We start from the raw sequence: 21,471 nt of genomic DNA on the forward strand, positions 1-21,471 counted from the left end.
CTGCTTGCTGCACCTGCATGTTTGCTTTCAGTGACTGGTGTACAAGGACACCCAGGTCCCTTTGTACATCAACATTTCCCAATCTATCACCATTTAAATAATACTCTGCCTTTCTGTTTCTCCTAGCGAAGTGGATAACTTCACATTTATCCACGTTATACTGCATCTGCCATGTATTTGCCCACTCACTCAACTTGTCTAAATCGCCTTGAAGCCTCTTTGCATCCTCAACTCACATCCCCACCTAGTTTCATGTCATTAGCAAACTTGGAAATATTACATTTGGTTCCCTCATCCAAATCATTGATATATATTGTGAATAGCTGGGGCCCAAGCACTGATCCCTGCGGTACCCCACTAGTCACCGCCTGCAACCCCAAAAAAGACCCATTTATTCCTACTCTCCGTTTCCTGTCTGTTAACCAATTTTCAATCCATGCCAGTATATTACCCCCAATCCCATGTGCTTTGATTTTGCACACTAACCTCTATGTGGAACTTTATCAAAGGCCTTCTGAAAATCCAAATACACCACATTCACTGGTTCTCCCTTATCTATTCTACCAGTTACATCCTCAGAAAACTCCAGTAGATTTGTCAAACACGATTTTCCTTTCATAAATCCACGTTGACTTTGTCTAATCCCATTGATATTTTCTAAGTGTCCTGTTATCACATCCTTTATAATAGACTCTAGCATTTTCCCTACTACTGATGTTAGGCTGCAGTTCCCGGTTTTCTCTCTCCCTCCTTTTTTAAATAGTGGGGTTACATTCGTCACCCTCCAATCTGCCGGAACTGTTCTATAATCTATAGAATTTTGGAAGATGACAACCAATGCATCCACTATTTTCATGTTTAGTACTCTGGGATGCAGATTATCAGGCCCTGGGGATTTAGCGGCTTTCAGTCCCATTAATTTCTCCAGCACTATTTTTTTTTACTATTACTAATTTCCTTTAATTCCTCCTCCTCACTAGACCCTTGGGCCTAGAAATTCAGTGGCCTGCGCCACCAGTTTGCGCCCAAAGAGGGCTTTTGCGCCACTGTGCAAACCTACCGCGATATTTAGCGGGGCGCTAATGGCGGCGTTAGCCAGTAGCGCTGCGCCGCCACCGATGACGTCATCGGTGTGCGCAGCGCCCCGCTGGCCATATTTGGTCGCTGCCGCCTCCCCCGCGCCGGCCGCAAACAGCGACCGGTACACGGGGCCTACCTGTGCCGGTAGTGGGGCGAGTTAAGGTGGAGGTGCGGCCGGCCGCTTTTTCGGCAGCCGCCTGCCCGCACCTCCGTCCCCGGCCTCCTACACCCACCCCCCCCCTCCCCCCGCGGCATTGCCGGCTGTTTCCCCGAGAGCCCGGCACTTCTCCTTGGTGCCGGGCTCATTTGCCGGCACTCGCGAGCGGGGATCACGCTGTTGCAGGCACCTTCCCCTTAAGAGTGAGAGGAAGGCCTGCAGTACCGCAGCGTGCCGTGCCGCAGCGGGTGGCACTGCGGCACTTTACACGCCGATATTCAGTTTCAGCGCCCCAAGCGGGGCGCCGAAACCCTTGTTTAGCGGCCGGCTTCCACTTGGGGCGCTGAAACTGAATATCCCGCTGGCGCAAGTGGCTCCGCGCGCAGCGGTAATTCCGGCGCCCAGGCGAGCTGGGCGCCCCTAACTGAATTTCTAGGCCATGGTTCCTTAACATTTCTGGGAAGTTATTTGTGTCCTCTTCCGTGCAGACAGAACCAAAGTATTATTTAATTGCTCTGTCATTTCCTTGTTCCCCATTATAAATTCGCCCATTTCTGACTAAGGGACCTACATTTGTTTTCACTAATCTTTTTCTTTTTACATACTTGTAGAAGCTTTTACAGTCCGCTTTTATGTTCCTTGCAAGTTTACTCTCACTCTATTTTTCCCCTCTTAATCAATCTCTTGGTCCTTTTTTGCTGAATTCTAAACTGCTCCCAATCCTCAGGCTTGCTACTTTTTCTAGCAACTTTATAGGACTCCTCTTTGGATCTAATATTATCCTTAATTTCTTTTGTTAGCCATGGTTGGGTCGCTTTTCCTTTTGTGTTTTTGCGCCAGAAAGGAATGTCTAACTTGCAATTCATACATTTGTTTCTTAAATGTTAGCCATTGCCTATCCACCGTCGTGCCTTTTAATGAAGCTCCCCAATCTATCATAGCCAACTCACTCCTCATACCTTCGTAGTTTCCTTTGTTTAGATTTAGGACCTTCGTTTCGGATTGGACTACTTTACTTTCCACCTTAAATGAAGAATTCTATCATGTTATGGTCACTCTTCCCTAATGGAGGATGTGATAAGGTGCTACCTGGCTGAAGTTCATTCTTTCCATTGACTTCACACAATGAAAACGAACCATCTTGCTGGCCTTGTACTGCGTGTTGATTGGATTAATGCTCGATGAACAAAGGTGGCAGACAAAAATACACAAACACTTGGCGCTGATGGCACAACTCACCTTTCCACATTAAGAGATGGGGAGAGCGAAGGGCTGCACTGCGCCAGGTCTGTGATGTCCGAAATAATTGGGCCGGAGGACAGAGAGTTGTCAGGCGAATAGCAGTTGTTGCCTGGGAAATTTGTAGATGTCTGCTGAAAAGAGAAGCATGGACAAAGAGAAAAAGTGTGGCAGCCGGCGAGTATCCCAGGCAGATTATAAACTAGATAATCATTTGTCCCTCAGCTATCTCCCCTTCCCCCGCAAGATGACTGCGGTTTCGTATTCTCCATGTACTCAAAGCTGCTGCTCTTCGGGGGCTCAGTTGGTAAATGCACCGCCCGGTGTGGTGTTCAGGGTATTGGCACTGGGCAAGTGTTAACGGTTGGCATCGATGCTCCTAGGCTATGAAGGGAAAGCATAGAAATATAAAGAGAGAGAAATCAGCTAGAGCTGAGCACTCTTCAGCGGCCCTGCTCGAAAGAAAGAGTGTACACAATTGGGCACGCCCTCTACAGTTGATTAGACTTGCACGAGTGGGCAAATAGGTATAGGAGTAGGCCATTCAGCCCTTCAACACTGTTGCACCATTCTAGTACATCATGTACCTCAACTCCATTTATTCACCGTTGTTCCATATCCATCAATACCCTTACCAAAAAAAAAAATCTATTGATCTCAGTTGTGAAAATTTCAATTGACAACACCAACATTCTTTTGAGAGCAAGTTCCAGATTTCCGCTACCCTTTGTGTGGAAAAGTTCTTCCTGCTTTCACTCCTAAATGGCCTAGCTCTAGTTTTAAAATTATGTCCCCTTGTTCTGGATTCCCCCAGCAGAGGAAACAGCTTCTCTGTATTGACCTGTTGAGTTTAGACAGTTGGAGTTACAAAGATTCAAGGGAATACAAACCTGTCCTCATAATTTAACCCTTATAGCCCCAGTATCATTCCAGCCAAGGCTAATATGATTTTCCTGAGGTGCGGTGCCCAAAACTCAGCACAAGATTCCAGATGGGGTCTGAGCAAGGCTCTGCACAACTGAAGCATCACTTGCTCACTTTTGAATTCTAATCCCCTCGAGATAAAGGCCAACATTCCATTTGCCGTTCGGATAACTTTTTGTTCCTGTGCACGACTTTTTATTCATGTGCACGCATGAACACCCAAATCCTTTTGCTCCAAGTCTCGCTCCTTTAAGAAAATATTCCAATTTTGTCTTTCTCAGATCCGAAGTGGATGACTTCACACTTCCCCACACTGAACTCTATCTGCCATAATTTTACCCACTCTGTCTATTTATGGCCCTTTGTAACTTCCTCCTCACATTCACACAATTTATTGTGCCTCCGAACAGTATCATCTGCAAACTTAGATATACAACTCCATTCCTTCATCCAAGTCATGAGTATATATGGTGAAAAGCTGAGGTTCCAGTACAGGTCCTGGGGGACCACCACTTGCACTCGGTCCCCTATCTCTAAACCAATTAACAACCCATGTCACAAGATTATCTCCAATTCCGCACTCTTTCATTTTTGTTATAATCTCGTGTGGAAGCTTATTAAAAGCCTTCTGGTAGTTCATAGAGAGAACATCCACAGACACTACCATATCTATAGCAACATAGAAGAGTAGGCCATTCAGCCCCTCGAGCCCGCTCCACCATTTAATGAGATCATGGCTGATCATCCAAACTCAGTACCCTGTCCCTGCCTTCCCCCCATATCCCTTTAGCCTGAAGAAATATATTTAACTCCTTCTTGAATATATTTAATGAATTGGCCTCAACTGCCTTGTGTGGCAAAGAATTCCACAGGTTCACCACTCTCTGGGTGAAGAAATTCCTCATCAGTCCTAAATGGCTTACCCCTTATCCTTAGACTGTGACCCCTGGTTCTGGACTCCCCGACCATCGGGAACATCCTCCCTGCATCTAGTCTGTCTAGTCCTGTTAGAATTTTATAAGTTTCAATGAGATCCCCTCTCATTCTTCTAAACTCTAGCGAATATAAGCCTAATCGACCCAATCTCTCCTCATAAGTCATTCCTGCCATCCCAGGTATCAGTTTGGTGAATCTTCGCTGAACTCCCTCCATGGCAAGAACATCCTTCCTCAGATAAGGCGACCAAAACTGCACACAATACTCAAGGTGTGGTCTCACCAAGGCCCTGTACAACTGCAGCAAGACATCCTTGTTCCGGTGCACGAATCCTCTCACTACGAAGGCCAACATACCATTTGCCTTCTTAACCGCCTGCTGCACCTGCATGCTTACCTTCAGCGACTGGTGCACAAGGACACCCAGGTCTCGTTGCACTTCTCCTTTTCCCAATCTATTGCTGTTCAGATAATAATCTGTCTTCCTTTTTTTGCCACCGAAGTGGATAACCTCGCATTTACTGCATCTGCCATGCATCTGCCCAATCACCCAACCTGTCCAAATTGTACTGGAGTTTCTCTGCATCCTCCTCACAGCACACACGCCCACCCAGCTTTGTGTCGTCTGCAAACTTGGAGATATCTAGTTCCCTCGTCTAGATCATTTATATATATTGTGAATAGCTGGGGTCCTAGCACCAATCCCTGCGGTACCCCACTAGTCACTGCCTGCCACTCGGAAAAAGACCTGTTTATTCCAACTCTTTGCTTTCTGTGTGCCAACCAGTTCTCTATCCAAGAGAGTACCTTACCCCCAATCCCATGTGCTTTAACTTTGCATGCTAATCTCTTATGCGGGACCTTATCGAAAGCCTTTTGAAAGTCCAAATACACTACATCCACTGGTTCTCCCTTATCTATTCTACCAGTTACATCCTCAAAAAATTCCAGTAGATTAGTCAAGCATGATTTACCTTTTGTAAATCCATGTTGACTTTGTCCGATCCTGTCACTGTTTTCCAAGTGCTCTGCTATTACATCTTTCATAATGGACTCCAGCATTTTCCCCACTACCGATATCATGCTAGTGACCTCCTGAAAAAATTCTACTAGATTAGTTAGACATGACCTCCCAGTTACAAATCCATGCGGACTCTTTGATCAGCTGATAACTGTCCAAGTGCTCAATCACACTGTCTGACGATAGATTGCAGTAACTCCCTCACGACTGATGCAATAGACTGTCATGTCTGTAATTACTTGGTTTTTCTCCCTCCCTTCTTAAATAATGGAGCAACATTTGCAAATTTGCCAATCCAAAAGCAGAATTCCTGAATCTAGAGCGTTTTGGAAAATTCATAGAATGGTTACAGCACGAAAGGTGGCCATTCGGCCCGCCCCAACTCTCAGCTAGTCCCACTCCCCCGCCCTTTTCCTGTAGCCCTGCAAATTTTTTTTCCTTCAGATACTTATCCAACTCCCTTTTGAAAAATAAGATTGAATCTGCCTCCACCACCCTTTCAGGCAGTGCATTCCAGATCCTAACCACTCGCTGCGTAAAAAAGTTTTCCTTCGCCTTCAGTTCTTTTGCCAATCACCTGAAATCTGTGTCCTCTGGTTCTCGACCCTTCCGCCAAAGGGAACAGTTTCTCTCTATCTACTCTGACCAGACCCCTCATGATTTTCAAACTCCTCTCAACCTTCTCTGCTTCAAGGAGAACAACCCCAGCTTCTCCAGTCTATCCAATCATTCCTGGAATCATTCTCGTAAATCTTTTCTGCACCCTCTCGAAGGCCTTCACATCCTTCCTAAAGTGCGGTGCCCAGAATTGGACACAGTACTCCAGTTGGGGCCGAACCAGTGTTTTATACAGGTTCATCATAATTTCCACACTTTTGTACTCTATACCACTATTTATGAAGCCCAGGATCCCGTAAGTCTTTTTAACTGCGTTCTCAACCTGCCCTGCCACCTTCAATGATTTGTGCACATATACCCTCAAGGTCTCCCTGTTCATGCACCCCCTTTAGGATTGCACCATTTAATGTATATGTCCTCTCCCGATTCTTTCTACTAAAATGTATCACTTCACACTTTCCTGCATTAAATTTGATCTGCCACGTGTCTGCTCATTTCACCAGCCTGTCGATGTCTTCCTGAAGTCTATCACTCTCCTCCTCACTGTCCACTATACTGCCAAGTTTTGTATCATCTGCAAATTTTGAAATTGTGCCCTGTTACACCCATGTCCAAGTCATTAACATACATCAAGAAAATTATGAGCAACACACATGCAATTGCTTCACCTATTCCTTTAATACCTTGTGGTGGAAACCATCAAGACAAACAAATGTTCAGGACCGAAGTCCCATCATTTAAAAAACAATGGCCCAGAAAGTCGGGTCTTCACGGGTGAGTACGCACGGGGTACTCACCCGTAGGCCTAATGGAAGTGCCGGTTTCGTGCATGCGCGGGAAACCGGAACTTCCGTTCCCTTGAAAGAAGGGGTTCAGAGGTGGAACGCGTGCGCCGGAGAGGCAGTGCGTGCACATTGAACTTACGTTTTTCCCCCAGGTTTTTCTGGGAGGGCAAGTCTCCAGGAGTTACACATGTAAAAAGCAGGCGCAAGGCCTGCTTTTAACAAGGTAAGTGGTGAATTAATTCAAATTAAAACTTTTTTCCCCCCACAGATTTATTATTTTTAAATACGTTAAAGAAAGCTCTGTTAGAAAATGTAATTAATTCTCAAAAATTGTTTAAAATAGTTATTTCATATAATTTATAGTTATTTTAAAAATGCGATGTTTAAAAAAAAATTATTTGAAGTTTGTGATGTTTTGGGGCTTACAGTATTTATGGTTTTCACAGCTCTTCCTGTCAATTTTATGACTGAGGCATTCCCTGCTACCATTGGCTCTCCATGGCCCACGTGATCCCAGGGGACGCATCGAACTAACTGCGCCCCTGGGATACGCAAGCACTGCGCGCTGGCGGTTGGAGCAGGCCCAGGATCGGAATCCCACAGCTCAACGGCCGGCGCGCTAGGTAAGTGCAGGTCGGAGGGCTTGCATCCGCGGGAAGCCTCCGACCCAAATTTCTGGGCCATTAAATCCACCATGTTCCTCCCCATGACTTATCTTTAGTTTCCCTTGTACTACAGGTATTGGGACCTCTTCCTCTACTGTTAAAATGGATACAAAGTACTGATTTAACAAGTCTGCCATCGTCTTCCTGTCCATTAGTCTCACCTGCATCCATCTTATGGGCCTACGGTACTGCTTACCATTTAGTATATTTATTAAAACGTCTGCTGCTAGCTTTGATATTGCAATGCAAGTTTCTTTTTCTTCATATTTGCACATTACTTGGTGTCCTTTTGTTGCTTTTTACAGCTCTCCCAGTCCACTGGATTTTTTCTTGCATTTGTGCAAGTCTTTCCTTTCAGCTTGATGCTGTCTGACATCATCTGTTGACCATGGTTGCTTAACTGCACATGGATCTTTTGCTGTTTCAGAGTACGTACTGGTTTAGTATTGTACCAAACATTTCCCACCGTTTGTCTGCAGCTTCACCCATTTACAGATCAGCCTAGTTTACTGGGGTCAATTTATTTCTCATACCGTCCAAGTTTGCCTTACTTAAAATTTAATACCACGGTCTGTGACGTCCTCTAAACCCAGTGTGGGGTACCAGAGTGCTATCAGTACCAGAGAAACTGCACTGTAGCAAGAATTGAAAGTGTTCAGAGAGGAAGGTGAAGAACTTTTGATTGGTAGTATGGGTATGGGCATTACTGAGAGAAGCATGTGCTCACATGAAGCAATAGAAAGAGAAATGAAACTACAATGGAGAAATTCTCACTAGAGTGATGGAAAACTACCCTTTCACACAGAACTGAGCAAACTTTCAAGGACCAAGCATTTTCCAGCAGATATGCTAACAGTATGCCCCTTGAGATTGCTAAATTCTGATAGAACAAATAATTGTACAGGCGCTGCACTGGAGAACAAAAGCTGGCATTTTTAATCCAAAGTCTTTCCTTCAGTCGTCCTTCTCTGACGTGTACTTTCTCCCCCCCCACCCCTTCCAGAACACTTACTTATAATGTCCCATTTATAAACTCCTATGTCTGGTTTACAACAGAAACTGCCCTGTAAACTTGTCACCATCACTGCACTCTCCTCTCACTGTAGCCCTGTTTTTTGGTCACGTTTAGCATTCAACAATGAAACTGCCTACATATTCACTTATAGGGGGATCTCCCAATGTAAACAGCCCCCAGTGACAATGGTTACAGGTCACAGCCTCTTGGTGGCACTGCGGAGCAAGTTTCTGAAGTCTCCTATCCAACACTGCCGCCAGCTTGCGTAGAATTTCACCAACTGACCGTGGGCAACACCACATGCAAGTTGCTCATATTATTTAAACATACATGCAGATGCCTAACGTGCATTATGGCACCTACCGTCAGTGCTGATGATTCTTGCAGGGGTTCCAAGGAGTACGGGCGATTGTACTTTGGCATGGAATGCGCTGAACTACTGTCATTTAACATGAGGGGGCTGAAAGAGAGCAAAAAAAAACAGAAGTGAATGTTTGAGACTCAAGGACACTGCGTGTGCATGTATATAGGCATGAACTTCACTCGCCCTCAGATGAGACTCTACTTGTTTCAGTGTTCAGATGGATACTAAAGATCTCTCGGTTCTATTTAAGGACATGTCTTGGCCATTCCTGCCTCATCCAACCACAAAAAAGAAAAAAATTAACTGGTCATTCATCTGATAGCTGTTTATGGGATGTCAGTGGTACAGAATAGCTGTTGTGTTTACCTACATAGTCACTGAACTTCAAAAATAATTCATTTTATGAATTGTTTTGAGATGTGATAACGTGGTATAAAAATTGTAGCAACATTGGATTACATTGGGTTGTGGGGGGTCTAGAACTTTTCTGGTGTCCTAGAAACAGGAGTAGCCCATTCAGCCCCTCAAGCCTGTTCCACCATTCAATTAGATCATGGCTGATCGGTACCTCAACCCCATTTACCCAATTTTGCTCCATATCCCTTGCTACCCTTACTGAACAAAAATCTATCGATCTCCGCTTAGAAAGCTCCAACTACATACAAACAGAGCAGGAGTAGGCCACTCGGCCCCTCGAGCCTCCTCCATCATTCAATAAGATCATGGCTGATCTGATTACTCCACATCCCTGCCTACTCCCGATAACCTTTCACCCCCTTGCTCATCAAGAACCTTTCTACCTCTGCCTTAAAAATATTCAAAGACTCTGCTTCCACCGCCCTGAGGTAGAGTTCCAAAGACTCACGACCCTCTGGAGAAAAAAAATTCTCCTCATCTCTGTCTTAAATGGGCGACCCCTTATTTTTAAACAGTGACCCCTAGTTCTAGATTGTCCCACAAGAGGAAACATCCTCTCCACATCCACCCTGTCCAGATCCCTCAGGATCTTATATGTTTCAATCAAGTTACCTTACTCTTCTAAACTCCAGCGGATACAAGCCTAGCCTGTCCAAATTTTCCTCATAAAACAACCCGCCCATTCCAGCTATTGGTCTAGTAAACCTTCTCTGAACTGCTTCCAACGCATTTACATCCTTCCTTAAATAAGGAGACCAATACTGTACACAGTACTCCAGATGTGGTCTCACCAATGCCCTGTATAACCTCCCTACTTTTGTATTCAATTCCCCTTGCAATAAAACGGTAACATTCTATTAGCTTTCCCAATTACTTGCTGTACCTGACCCTAACCAGCTACAATGAGGTGTGCGAGAGAGGGTCAGCTTCTTCAACTTGCCCTCCCCTTTGAAAGCAACTGTGCTGTTCTGTCCCTCTCATGACAGCAGGGATCTCAGTGCGAAGGGAAGCGTGCTAGTGGACCTGCAATCACATGATCCGACAGCAGAGCAATACAATCCTCGGAGCTGTACGCAATGGCTTCATGGGAGTTCACAGAAATCAAGCTGCAAAAGGTGGATCCAACTGTGTAAAACACCAGAGACTTCGAATGAGCAGAAGGCACAACAGACCGACATTCAGCAATGGGGATCAGAGTTCAAAGTGGAGAAATGCCATTATAACCAGGATACTGATCCCAGTACCAGAGAAGCTGGGATTGCCCTCAAAGCAGAGAAGGTTAAAAGGAGATTTAACAGTTGTTCAAAATTATGAAGGGTTTTGATAGAAGGGAAAAACGGTTTCCACTGGCAGGAGGGTCGGTAACCGGGAAAGGGGGGGGGGGGGGGGGTAGATGAGATTTTTTTTATAATGGAGTGAGTTATGATGATCTGCAATGCACTGCCTGAAAGGGCGGTGGAAGCAGATTCAGTACTAACATTCAAAAGCAAATTGGATAAATACTTTGAAACGGAAAGATTCGCAGGGCTTTAAAAAGCCAGCAAAGGCACGATGGACCGAATGGCTTCTTCGGTGGCGTTTGATTCTCGGCCTCAGATTACTTGAAACCTAACAAGCCATAGGAACGTCTCAGCATAACACCAAGCACCACTCCACCAAAAAGAATTCTAGTCAAGTAACCCTGAAGGTTGCACAAGAAGTCAACTGCTAGAGACTGTGTGGAATCCCCCCCAATAAAGTCACTGCTTGTTGTTCTTGTGATGCACAAATAGGTTGGACAACCAGCACGTGTGATTATCATGGGCTTCTTCACTAGATTAAACGGGCTTTTACATTAGCACGTGGTCAATTCGGATCGCGGGAGACTGAGACTGGCCATGTAACAACTCCCTGCAGTTATGTTGCTATCTGGTGTGAAAACCCGAGCCCCACGTGTTTCAACACCCACAATCCTGTCATCCAAGAGATGCGAGTTTAACTGTGTAACTGTAGCGAGTAAACGCACGAATACCGCTCTCCCATGACCCCAACTAAACAGCTGAACATGCGGCATTAATTTCATTCATGTCACTGAGCGCTGCTAATAATTAGCTCAGACTCACATTTTCCTCTTCACTCCAATGACTCTGTTGGACTGCACAAGTGAAATCAGGAACTGAATCAGCTGAAAAGAAGAAAAACAATTTTTTTTAAATTTCTTATTACTTACTCCGTGCAAAACACATCAATCCAACAACACAGCCACTCTGCGCTATCAGACACACCCCTTCTTAGTCTCACACCCAAAGAGAATCCCATTCCTTAGTCACAGACCCATCTCCTCCCTCAGCTCCAGACCCAAACAGACTCCCACGTTCCCCTCCAGTCACACATCCACCCACACGGCCAGCTAGATGGGCCCAGTGTGACCCCATAGTCAGACCCATCTAGAACCAGCCCACTCCCAATTACACTAGGCCAGTGCGACTCCACACTCATTCACACCCCACCCCTGCAACTGACCCACCTCATAATAAACCGTTCAGCATATTGCCGAAGACTCTTGTAACAATGCAACACCTCAAGTGCAAACCATTCGCCAAAGCCTCCTCAGTGACAACTTCCTCTGTAACCTCACCTTGCAGCAGACCCACCATCTAACTGGGACCCCCTCCCCGACATTAACCTCTCTCAAGGCACAAATCCCACAAACAAACAGCACCTCCCATACATCATGCCACACAAAATTCCCATCTTGATAAAACCTACTCAATCTCTTGCTGTGTAACCAACCCTCCTGCCCAAATCAAACCCTGCGCCACCCCCCCCCCCCGCCCCCAATCCAAAAGATTACACATAGGAGTCGAAGGTGAACCTGCGCTACACACCCTCCGCTCAGCTGAAGTCACGGGGAAGTCGCCTTGATAATGGAGAGTCTGCTGGGAAGTGTCATAAGCAACAGAGTCTAAAAATGAGAAATTTCACACATTAATGAAAAAGGTGAGAGCTAATCAGCTGATGGAGGGAAGGGTGCAGAATTGGTCTCGATTTATTGAACACCAAGTAATTCAAACAAATTGAAGAGCACTTAACCCATCACCTTCTCCAATATCCCGTTTCCAAAGCTTGATCCCAAGGTCCGTGCCTCTAATGGAATTACCCAGCAGATCTTCTGTAACAAGGTGTCTGTCCCACGACATCAGGTGACCCATTCGCCCTCTCGTTCTTCGATCACCTCAAAAAGGAGGAACCACCCCATCATGAGCAAGAGGAATTTCCTCAACATGAAACAGCCACCCCATGGTCCGACAGAAATAATCTCCCACGTCCTAAGCAGTAGCATCCCTTACACAACATCCACGCAAGCAATCAACCTTCTCCTGGATATCTATCTGGCACACATAACAGCAACGCTTCTCTTCCCCCAACGGGAAATAATCATGCCCCCCCCAACCTCCCAATTCCTTGATGGAACCAACCCTCCCACTTTAGCCCACTTTAGCAGCAGTCTCCACCTACTTCTCCGCAACCCATCCACCACGGATTACAAGCCGCTGGGCCTTCGTAACCAGGCTCTCACAAGCAACAGTTGCCCGTTCACAACCCACTCACTAAAAGCAACGCATTCCACTGATACGCTGATGTACCCCACCCCAATCTTCCTTTCCTGAACATCTCGCACGGTGCACCATTCACAGTCAAATAGTTGGGCAGGAAACCTGCTCCCAAAACTCTACCAACATCACTGGAGATGCATCAAAGGGGTCCGGAAGTGGCTCCCCTGCCAGTCTTCCAGTAGCTCCCTGGGGAAAATGCCTGACATCCACACTGCATTATACTTGAACAAATTAGTATTAAGAGGGAGGAGGTACTAGTGGTTTTAGCGGGCTTAAAAGTGGATAAATCCCCAGGCTCAGACGAGATGTATCCCGGCTACTGTGTGAGGCAAGGGAGGAGATTGCAGGGGCTCTGACACAAATTTTCAGAACCTTTCTGGCCACATGGGAGGTGCCAGAGGACTGGAGGACAGCTAACGTAGTACCATTATTCAAGAAGGGTAGTAGGGATAAACCAGGGAATTACAGGCCAGTGAGCCTAACATCAGTGGTAGGGAAATTATTGGAAAAAATTCTGAGGGACAGAATTAGTCTCCACTTGGAGAGGCAAGGATTAATCAGGGATAGTCAGCATGGCTTTGTCAAGGGAAGATCATGTCTAACCAATTTGATTGAATTTTGAGAGGGGGTGACTAGGTGTGTGGATGAGGGTAGTGCATAGTGGTATACATGGATTTCAGTAAGGCTTTCGATAAAGTCCCGCACAGGAGATTGGTCAAGAATGTAAGAGCCCATGGGATCCAGGGTGCCTTGGCACATTGGATCCAAAACTGGCTTAGTGGCAGAAGGCAGAGGGTGATGGTCGAAGGTTGTTTTTGTGACTGGAAGCCTGTGTCCAGTGGGGTACCACAGCGATCGGTGCTGGGTCCTTTGCTGTTTGTAGTGTACATTAATGATTTACAGGAAACTCTCGATTTACTGGCACCTAAATAACTCTAAATCTCGGTTAACCGGCAAAATTCAGGAGTAGGTTCAGGTAAGTTTTACTTCATATTAGTGGCCGTTCCTGGATCTGTGGCTGTGTAACCGGGGTTCCTGCACCTGTTGCTAAGCAACAGGGATGCCTGGATCTTGTGGCCGGGGTTCCTGCACCTGTTGCTAAACAACAGGGACGCCTGGATCTTGTGGCCAGGGTTCCTGCACCTGTTGCTAAGCAACAGGGAGGCCTGGATTTGTTGCTGTGTACGGAGCTCTCGTACCTTTTACTATACCTCTCTGTAATCCGGACTTTTTGATAAACCGGCACCACGCTGGTCCCGTCTGTGCCGGATAAAAAAAGTTTCCTGTAGATATAATGTAGGAGGTATGATCAGTAAGTTCACAGATGACACGAAAATTGGTGGAGTGGTAAATAGCGAGGAGGGAAGCCTCAGGCTACAGGACGATATAGACGGGTTGGTCAGATGGGCAGAACAGTGGCAAATGGAATTCAACCCTGAAAAGTGTGAGGCGATGCATTTTGGGAGGACTAACAAGGCAAGGGAATAAACAATGAATGGTAGGACCCTAGGAAGGACAGAGGATCAGGGGGACCTTGGTGTGCATGTACATAGATCCCTGAAGGCAGCAGGACAGGTAGATAAGGTGGTTAAAAAGGCACATGGGATACTTATATTCTATGCCTCGGCTAATGAAGGCAAGAGCAGGGAGGTTATGATGAAGCTGTACAAAACGTTAGTTAGGCCACAGCTGGAATACTGTGTGCAGTTCTGGTCGCCACACTATAGGAAGGATGTGATTGCATTGGAGAGGGTGCAGAGGAGATTCACCAGGATGTTACCTGGGCTGGAGCGCTTCAGCTATGAAGAGAGACTGGACAGGCTGGGGTTGTTTTCCTTAAAGAGAAGGCTGAGGGGGGACCTGATTGGGGTGTACAAAATTATGAGGGGCATAGATAGGTAGATAGAAAGGAACTTTTCCCCTTAGTAGAGGGGTCAATAACCAGGGGGCAATAACCAGGGGGCATAGTTTCAAGCTAAGGGGCAAGAGGTTTAGAGGGGATTTGAGGAAAACCTTTTCCACCCAGAGGGTGGTTGGAATCTGGAACTCACTGCCTGAAAGGGTGGTAGAGGTAGGAACCCTCAACATTCAAGAAGCATTTAGATAAGCACTTGAAATGCCACAGCATATAAGGCTACGGACCAAGTGCTGGAAAATGGGATTAGAATCTGGCGCGGACACGATGGGCCGAAGGGCCTCTTTCTGTGCTGTATAAATCTATGACTGTTATCCCCAGCTTGAGAGATCGGGGACAGTCTGTGGGCAGGGCCGAGGGGAATGGCCGATATAAACTACTAACCCACCATTTAGCAACACAATGCCTCTTTACTCTCCTTTTCCAATAAAAACACAAGATTTGAAGTACCATTAAGATTCCCTCCCCACCTGAACATACATAGGACACTGCCAGAATGATTAGACACTGAACAAGCACTGGGCTCCTTCATTATCTGTGGCTGGCAGTCCTGCCAGATCCCCAGTTACAGTGACACACAACTTAGTCATTTCACACGAATGCAACGACCTGCCTTGCCATCCAGCCAGAGTGCGGATGATGAGATGATTTGATCGGATCCCCCTGCTTACCTGGGCTGAGCATGTTTGACGGAGTTCCTTGCCCAGCCTTGCAGAGCAAATTATCCCACCGCCTCCCCCACCTCGCTGCTGCCGTATGTCCACTCCTTGCTGGGTTCCACGGGCATTACTAACCCTGCAGTACCTCAGCCGTGCTTCACAGGCAAGCCGAGGTTATGGGTGGCAGCAGGGCTATTCATTCATAGAGGGCACCACAGCCGATCTCAACCCTGTCCTTGGCCGACTACAGGCATGCGCACTTGTCAGCAGAGATGGGTGGGGAGTGCCATGAGTTACAGATCAGGAGTTGGAATACTGCATTATTTGGCCCTTTAAAATCCAGTGACCCCATTTTTAACGCCCCCCATATTGGCACCTTGACTGAGATCAACCAGTTCAGCACAAACCAGGAACGTTGTAGACTCGTCAGGTACACAATTTTCAACAACAAAATCACTGTTGGTGGTGTGGCAAGAGAACCAAGTTTAGATTACTGTAGCTTCCTTTAAATAGTTCCCTCCTTCTGCCTAGGAGGAAGCTACGTGCGTGGGTGTGGGGGGGAAGTCACATGTACAAATCAGTGCAGTCAATTACACTGACAGGACAAAAATCACAGGCTACCCACTCAAAACAACCTTGGACTCAGCTCACCCACAGGGTGGATTTGACAGCAGTGTAACGTTATATGGAAGAAATAAAGTTCCGTTCAATATGTTCCGGCCACAAAAGGAAAAAGCGGTGTCGGAAATGCTGCATAACAAAGTAAAACCTTGCGCATGGACGAGTGAGAAGGGTGCACAACCCTCAAGCATTCATGGGGCTCCTCCCAATTAAATATCTGCTGTTGTGCCTCGATGACCTTCTCGATCACCTTCTCGATCCCTTACCTTATTCACGACTTTCTGCTGCTGTGTGTGCTTCTGTCGCAGGCTGGCCACCTCTCGCCATAATGCTTCGTTTTCACTGTAAAAACCAAAGATTAATATTAATACTGTTGGAAAATCCACAGTAAACAGACAGTGCTGCCTGCTCATCACACTGCTAGAGTCCATTATAAAAGATGTAATAGCAGAGCACTTGGAAAGCAGTGACAGGATCGGACAAAGTCAACATGGATTTACAAAAGGTAAATCATGCTTGACTAATCTACTGGAATTTTTTGAGGATGTAACTGGTAAAATAGGTAAGGGAGAACCAGTGGATGTGGTGTATTTGGACTTTCAGAAGGCTTTCGATAAGGTCCCGCATAAGAGATTAGCTTGTAAAATTAAGGCACATAGGATTGGGGGCAAGGTATTGACTTGGATAGAGAACTGGTTGGCAGATAAAAAGCAAAAAGAGTTGGAATAAACGGGTCGTTTTCCGAGTGGCAGGCAGTGACTAGTGGGGTACCGCAAGGATCGGTCCTAGGACCCCAGCTGTTCACAATATATATTAATGATCTGGACGAGGGAATTGGATGTAATATCTCCAAATTTGCAGACGACACAAAGCTGGGTGGGAGGGTATGCTGTGAGGAGGATGTCATGAAACTCCAGTACGATTTGGACAGGTTAGGTGATTGGGCAGAAACATGGCAAATGCACTATAATGTGGATAAATGTAAGGTTATCCACTTTGGTGGCAAAAACAGGAAGGCAGATTATTATTTGAATGGCAATAGATTGGGAAAAGGGGGAAGTGCAGAGAGACCTGGGTGTTCTTGTGCACCAGTCGCTGAAGGTAAGCATGCAGGTGCAGCAGGCGGTTAAGGCAAATGGTATGTTGGCCTTCGTAGTGAGAGGATTCGAGTACAGGAACAAGGATGTCTTGCTACAGTTGTACAGGGCCTTGGTGAGACCGCACCTTGAGTATTGTGTGCAGTTTTGGTCGCTTATCTGAGGAAGGACGTTCTTGCCATGGAAGGAGTGAAGTGAAGATTCACCAGGCTGATACCTGGGATGGCAGGAATGACGTATGAGGAGAGATTGTGTCGATTGGGCTTATACTCACTGGAGTTTAGAAGATTGAGAGGGGATCTCATCGAAACCTATAAAATTCTGTCAGGCCTGGACAGACTAGATGCAGGAAGGATGTTCCCGATGGTCGGGGAGTCCAGAACCAGGGGTCATAGTCTAAGGATAAGGGGTAGGAGATTTAGGACAGAAATGAGGAGGAATTTCTTCACCCAGAGAGTGGTGAACCTGTGGAATTCTCTGCCACAGAGGGCGGTGGAGGCCAGTTCATTAAATATATTCAAAAAGGAGTTGGATATATTTCTTGAGGCTAAAGGGATCAAGGGATATGGGGAGAAGGCAGGGACAGGGTACTGAATTTGGATGATCAGCCATGATCTCATTGAATGGCGGAACAGGCGCGAAGGGCCGAATGGCCGACTCCTGCTCCTATCTTCTATGTTTCTATGTTAACACATGGGGCCCCTGTGATGGTGCCAGTGCTCAGGCAGCCACGGAGACCCACTGTTTGCATATAAAATGGTGGCAAGTGTCACCGAATCCAGGTACTTAGCCTATTGCTGCCCTGGATGAAATCAGTTTAACTCAGCACCTTGTACCTTCCTCAGCAGTGTGGCACAACCATTCACTGACAAAACTTGCTGAGCAATTGGAGGGCTGTAACTATTTTGATTAACAATGAGCTCAGGACGCTGACACAGTAACGTCTGCAGCACTGGAAGGATGCCAATGTCTACACTCAACACTGGGTTAGACTCAATCAAACCTCCATTATCGCTACATTGCAGCTTTGGATCTAATCTAAAGCCAACTGGTCTCAACCAGTGCTGGAGTTGGGGCTGGCCTCTATAGCTCCATGCTAGGGGTGGGGAGACAATCTGCCAGGGTTGTCTCTCCCGATTGCATTTTAATGCTCTCTGTTGGACATTGGGCAAAAACGGCATCATGGTCATCTGTGTTGCCTGCCAAGGAGGATGACTCCAACACTCACAAAGTGTTGCCACTCAGATGAGAAAGGACTGTACCCCAGCAGGAGTCATGAAAGGAGGGGAGAAAAAAAATACATTTAATTCAAATGAGGAGAAAAACCGGAAGCAGTTTAAGTGTAACATTACTTTGACTCGCTGACCAATCCAACAACCCAAGCGGAACTCAGGAGTGGAGTTTTTTTTGGGCACACCATTGAGTTGTACGAACTGCATCTCACTGCTCCCCAGAACTTGCTTTAAATCACTTTCGATTCAAAGAAAACTCTGCCCGATCCCCAGTGTGCACGGAATGTCTCCCAGGGTTACCAGCCCAAGTGCTATTCAGCAACACTGGAACTGGCTGCTCATGGAGTAGACAGTCGGCAAATAGTGGTGGCTGATGAGGGGTATATGAAATATCGCATGGGAAAGGTAGCTGGGACACGAGCCGTGTTCACCAGTCCTGTACATGCCCACGTTCTGTATTTTTTCACACAAGTCATTAGTTCCAGAGCAGAGGGGTTGGGAGAAATGCTTACACAAAGGGTGTTGCAGCATGGAATGTTTTGTCACAAGGAATCTTAAGGGAAAATTGGATAAGTATTTAAAGCGGATGAAACTATAGGGCTATTGGGGGGGGGGGGGGGGGAGGAAAGAGAAGGGCAGTGGGAGGAGTTCAGGATTGTTCTAGCACAGACACACTGAACTGGGTGGCTCCAGTTTGTGCTGTGGACACCTGTAACTCTGTACAAAGCTCTTAGAGTCTCTGAATGGCCAGCTCAAACTTGCGATGTGGTAATTACTGGCATGTACATGGGGAGTGTGGGGGAGGACAGATACCAGCAGCACTAAAATATCTGCTGCAGCTGGTCACCAAGTTTAAACTCTCAGAACACCAGATGCAAAGGCGATCCACCCCTCCCAAATATCCTGGTCAGCTTATTTTTCCCCCTCCCCCTCCCATACCCTGGTCAGCTTGTCCACAACCCCTCCCCCCACCCCATAATCTGAAAAGAAGAACTTGTTTCATAATATCATGATTTATTCCCTGAAAAAACACTGGGTATGTGGACATGAGATGGGGAACCGGACATGGGCGACTAAAATGTAGGGGCGACTAAAATGTAGGTGCAGGTAGACTATCCTTTATCCGAAAACCTTGGGACCAGCTGTATTTCGGTTTTCGGAATTTTTCAGATTTCAGAAGGTTTTCTGACAACAAACACTGTTGCTCAGCAACAGCTTGTAAACACTCGGGCCCTGCCTTGGAAGCGTCTCTGAAGCTGTTGCTAAGCTACAGAGAGTCTTTCCACAGCCTGACTCTTTAAAAAAAAAATGCTAGGGGAAGAAAAAAAAACCTAACAAAACGGCTGCTGATTTCTGCCGTTAGAGCGAGGTTTCCGACTCCCCCTGCTCCATATCTGAATTCCTTGACTTAGTGGGGGTCTGGGGCTCGACTGCCGCCGCCAGTTGTGGGAAAGCCAGATATCGGCGGACTCCTACACTAAGCTGGCCCGCAAATCAGGTCCCGGGGGGGGGGGGGGGGGGGGGGGGGGGAGAAAGAAAAGACTATCGGACGGGCCGCTGTATTGTTGGGTTCACTCTCCCGGTACCTCCTTCACACTGCCCGGCTCGGCCTGCAATCTCCTACCCAGGAGGGAACTCTGTGACCCTCTGCCCTGCTCACAGGGAAAGACAGAGCTCCCGGACCACTCCTGTCATGTTTGGCGCCACTCGGGTCATGTCGTGCGTACGACTTACGCTCCACGAAAAAACTTTTGGTTTTTAGAGGTTTTCGGAAGTGCGGATAAAGGATAGTCTACCTGTAAATACAACACTGGTGGGAAAGCTTCAAGAAAGTGGATGTACAAGGGAGATGTCATAGGCATGGACACTGCATGAACCCGAACAACACTGCCTGCTGGCTTTAGAGCACGAGTAAAGTCCTAAACTGCACGAGTTTCATGTTAGTCCCTTACAGCAGCTGAACCTCTCCACATTACTGCTGATACTCTTAAACCTCACATCCAGCACTTTACATGTACAAATATAACACGTGCATTTATATTCCGTGAATTTACTTTTAAACTAGCACATTCGCCTTTCCTCCATCAGGGCAGTGCGATGATGCAAAGTAAGATCGGAACTCAGTGGATGGTGAATCCCTTTGTAATTTGATGGCGTTTCATCCCTCATCCCCATTTCCAAATGCAGCCTGCAATTTCCAAAACAACTTCGCAAATCGGGTTTCACAAGCAGGAACAGCATTACTCCCCTCTTCCTCATAAAAGCAAAGTTGGATGTTGCCTTCCCATCTGATTTTACATGGGGTGTATTGTTACAGCTCATTGATAAAGTCAACAGGGTGGACGGTGTGAACTTGGCACCAGTCTGTGGGCTGGTTACTGCAGTGTCAGCTGGGGCTCAGTTGGTGGCACACTCCTCTGACTCAGAAGGTTGTGGGTTCCAAGTCCCACTCCAGGGACTTGAGCACATAAAGCTAGGCTGACACTCCAGTGCAGTGCTGAGGGAGCGCTGCACTGTCAGAGGTGCCGTCTTTTGGATGAGATGTTAAACTGAAGCCCCCTCTGCTTTCTCAGGTGGGCGTAAAAGGTCCCACGGCACTATTATGAAGAGGAGCAGGGGAGTTATCCCCGGTGTCCTGGGCCAATATTTATCCCTCAACCAACATAACAAAGACATTATCTGGTCATTATCACATTGTTGTTTGTGGGACCTTGCTGTGTGCAAATTGGCTGCCACGTTTCCCACATTACAACAGTGATTCCACTTCAAAAGTACTTCATTAGCTGTAAAGCGCTTTGAGACGTCCGGTGGCCGTGAAAGTAGCTATATAAATGCAAGTCTGTCTTTCTTTCCGGTTCCCCTCCCCCACTCCCGTCAATCGCTGATCTGCAGACTGCCTAAGACGACGTGCAATCCCTTTTCCAGCAATGCTGTATGTTTCTGCGTTCCCATTGGCAGCTGGGGCAAGAGTTTTACAGGAACAGGTGCAGATACCACAGCATGTAGACAGTGGAGGGAATGACACATGCACTGGACTTCACAACAGCTGGGATCAATAGCAAGGGCCAGAACCTAGGGAACAACATTTCTCCTCTCACCTCCCATCCTGTGGAGCTGCACATGGGGAAGTC

The 21,471-nt window shown here is 46.7% G+C and overlaps 1 protein-coding gene across 8 annotated transcripts in view; it reads right to left on the reverse strand.

Moving 5' to 3' along the window:
• Positions 1-21,471, reverse strand: part of hsf1 (heat shock transcription factor 1) — a 105,842-nt gene that overhangs the window by 35,232 nt on the left and 49,139 nt on the right. For 5 of the 8 annotated variants that reach the window (XM_085987309.1, XM_085987307.1, XM_085987306.1 and 2 more), the window contains 5 exons: positions 16,278-16,353; positions 14,028-14,099; positions 11,323-11,384; positions 8,803-8,899; positions 2,477-2,610 (listed from right to left, as the gene is read on the reverse strand). In XM_085987309.1, the coding sequence (XP_085843435.1) occupies positions 2,477-2,610; positions 8,803-8,899; positions 11,323-11,384; positions 14,028-14,099; positions 16,278-16,353 (441 nt within the window). The remainder of the gene's footprint in view (positions 1-2,476; positions 2,611-8,802; positions 8,900-11,322; positions 11,385-14,027; positions 14,100-16,277; positions 16,354-21,471) is intronic. The other 3 variants (XM_085987310.1, XM_085987305.1, XM_085987304.1) reach the window with 2 other exon arrangements.

Source organism: Somniosus microcephalus, chromosome 5 (assembly GCF_052327205.1).
Source record: "Somniosus microcephalus isolate GS21.2 chromosome 5, FLI_Smic_1.0, whole genome shotgun sequence".
NCBI lineage: Eukaryota > Metazoa > Chordata > Chondrichthyes > Squaliformes > Somniosidae > Somniosus > Somniosus microcephalus.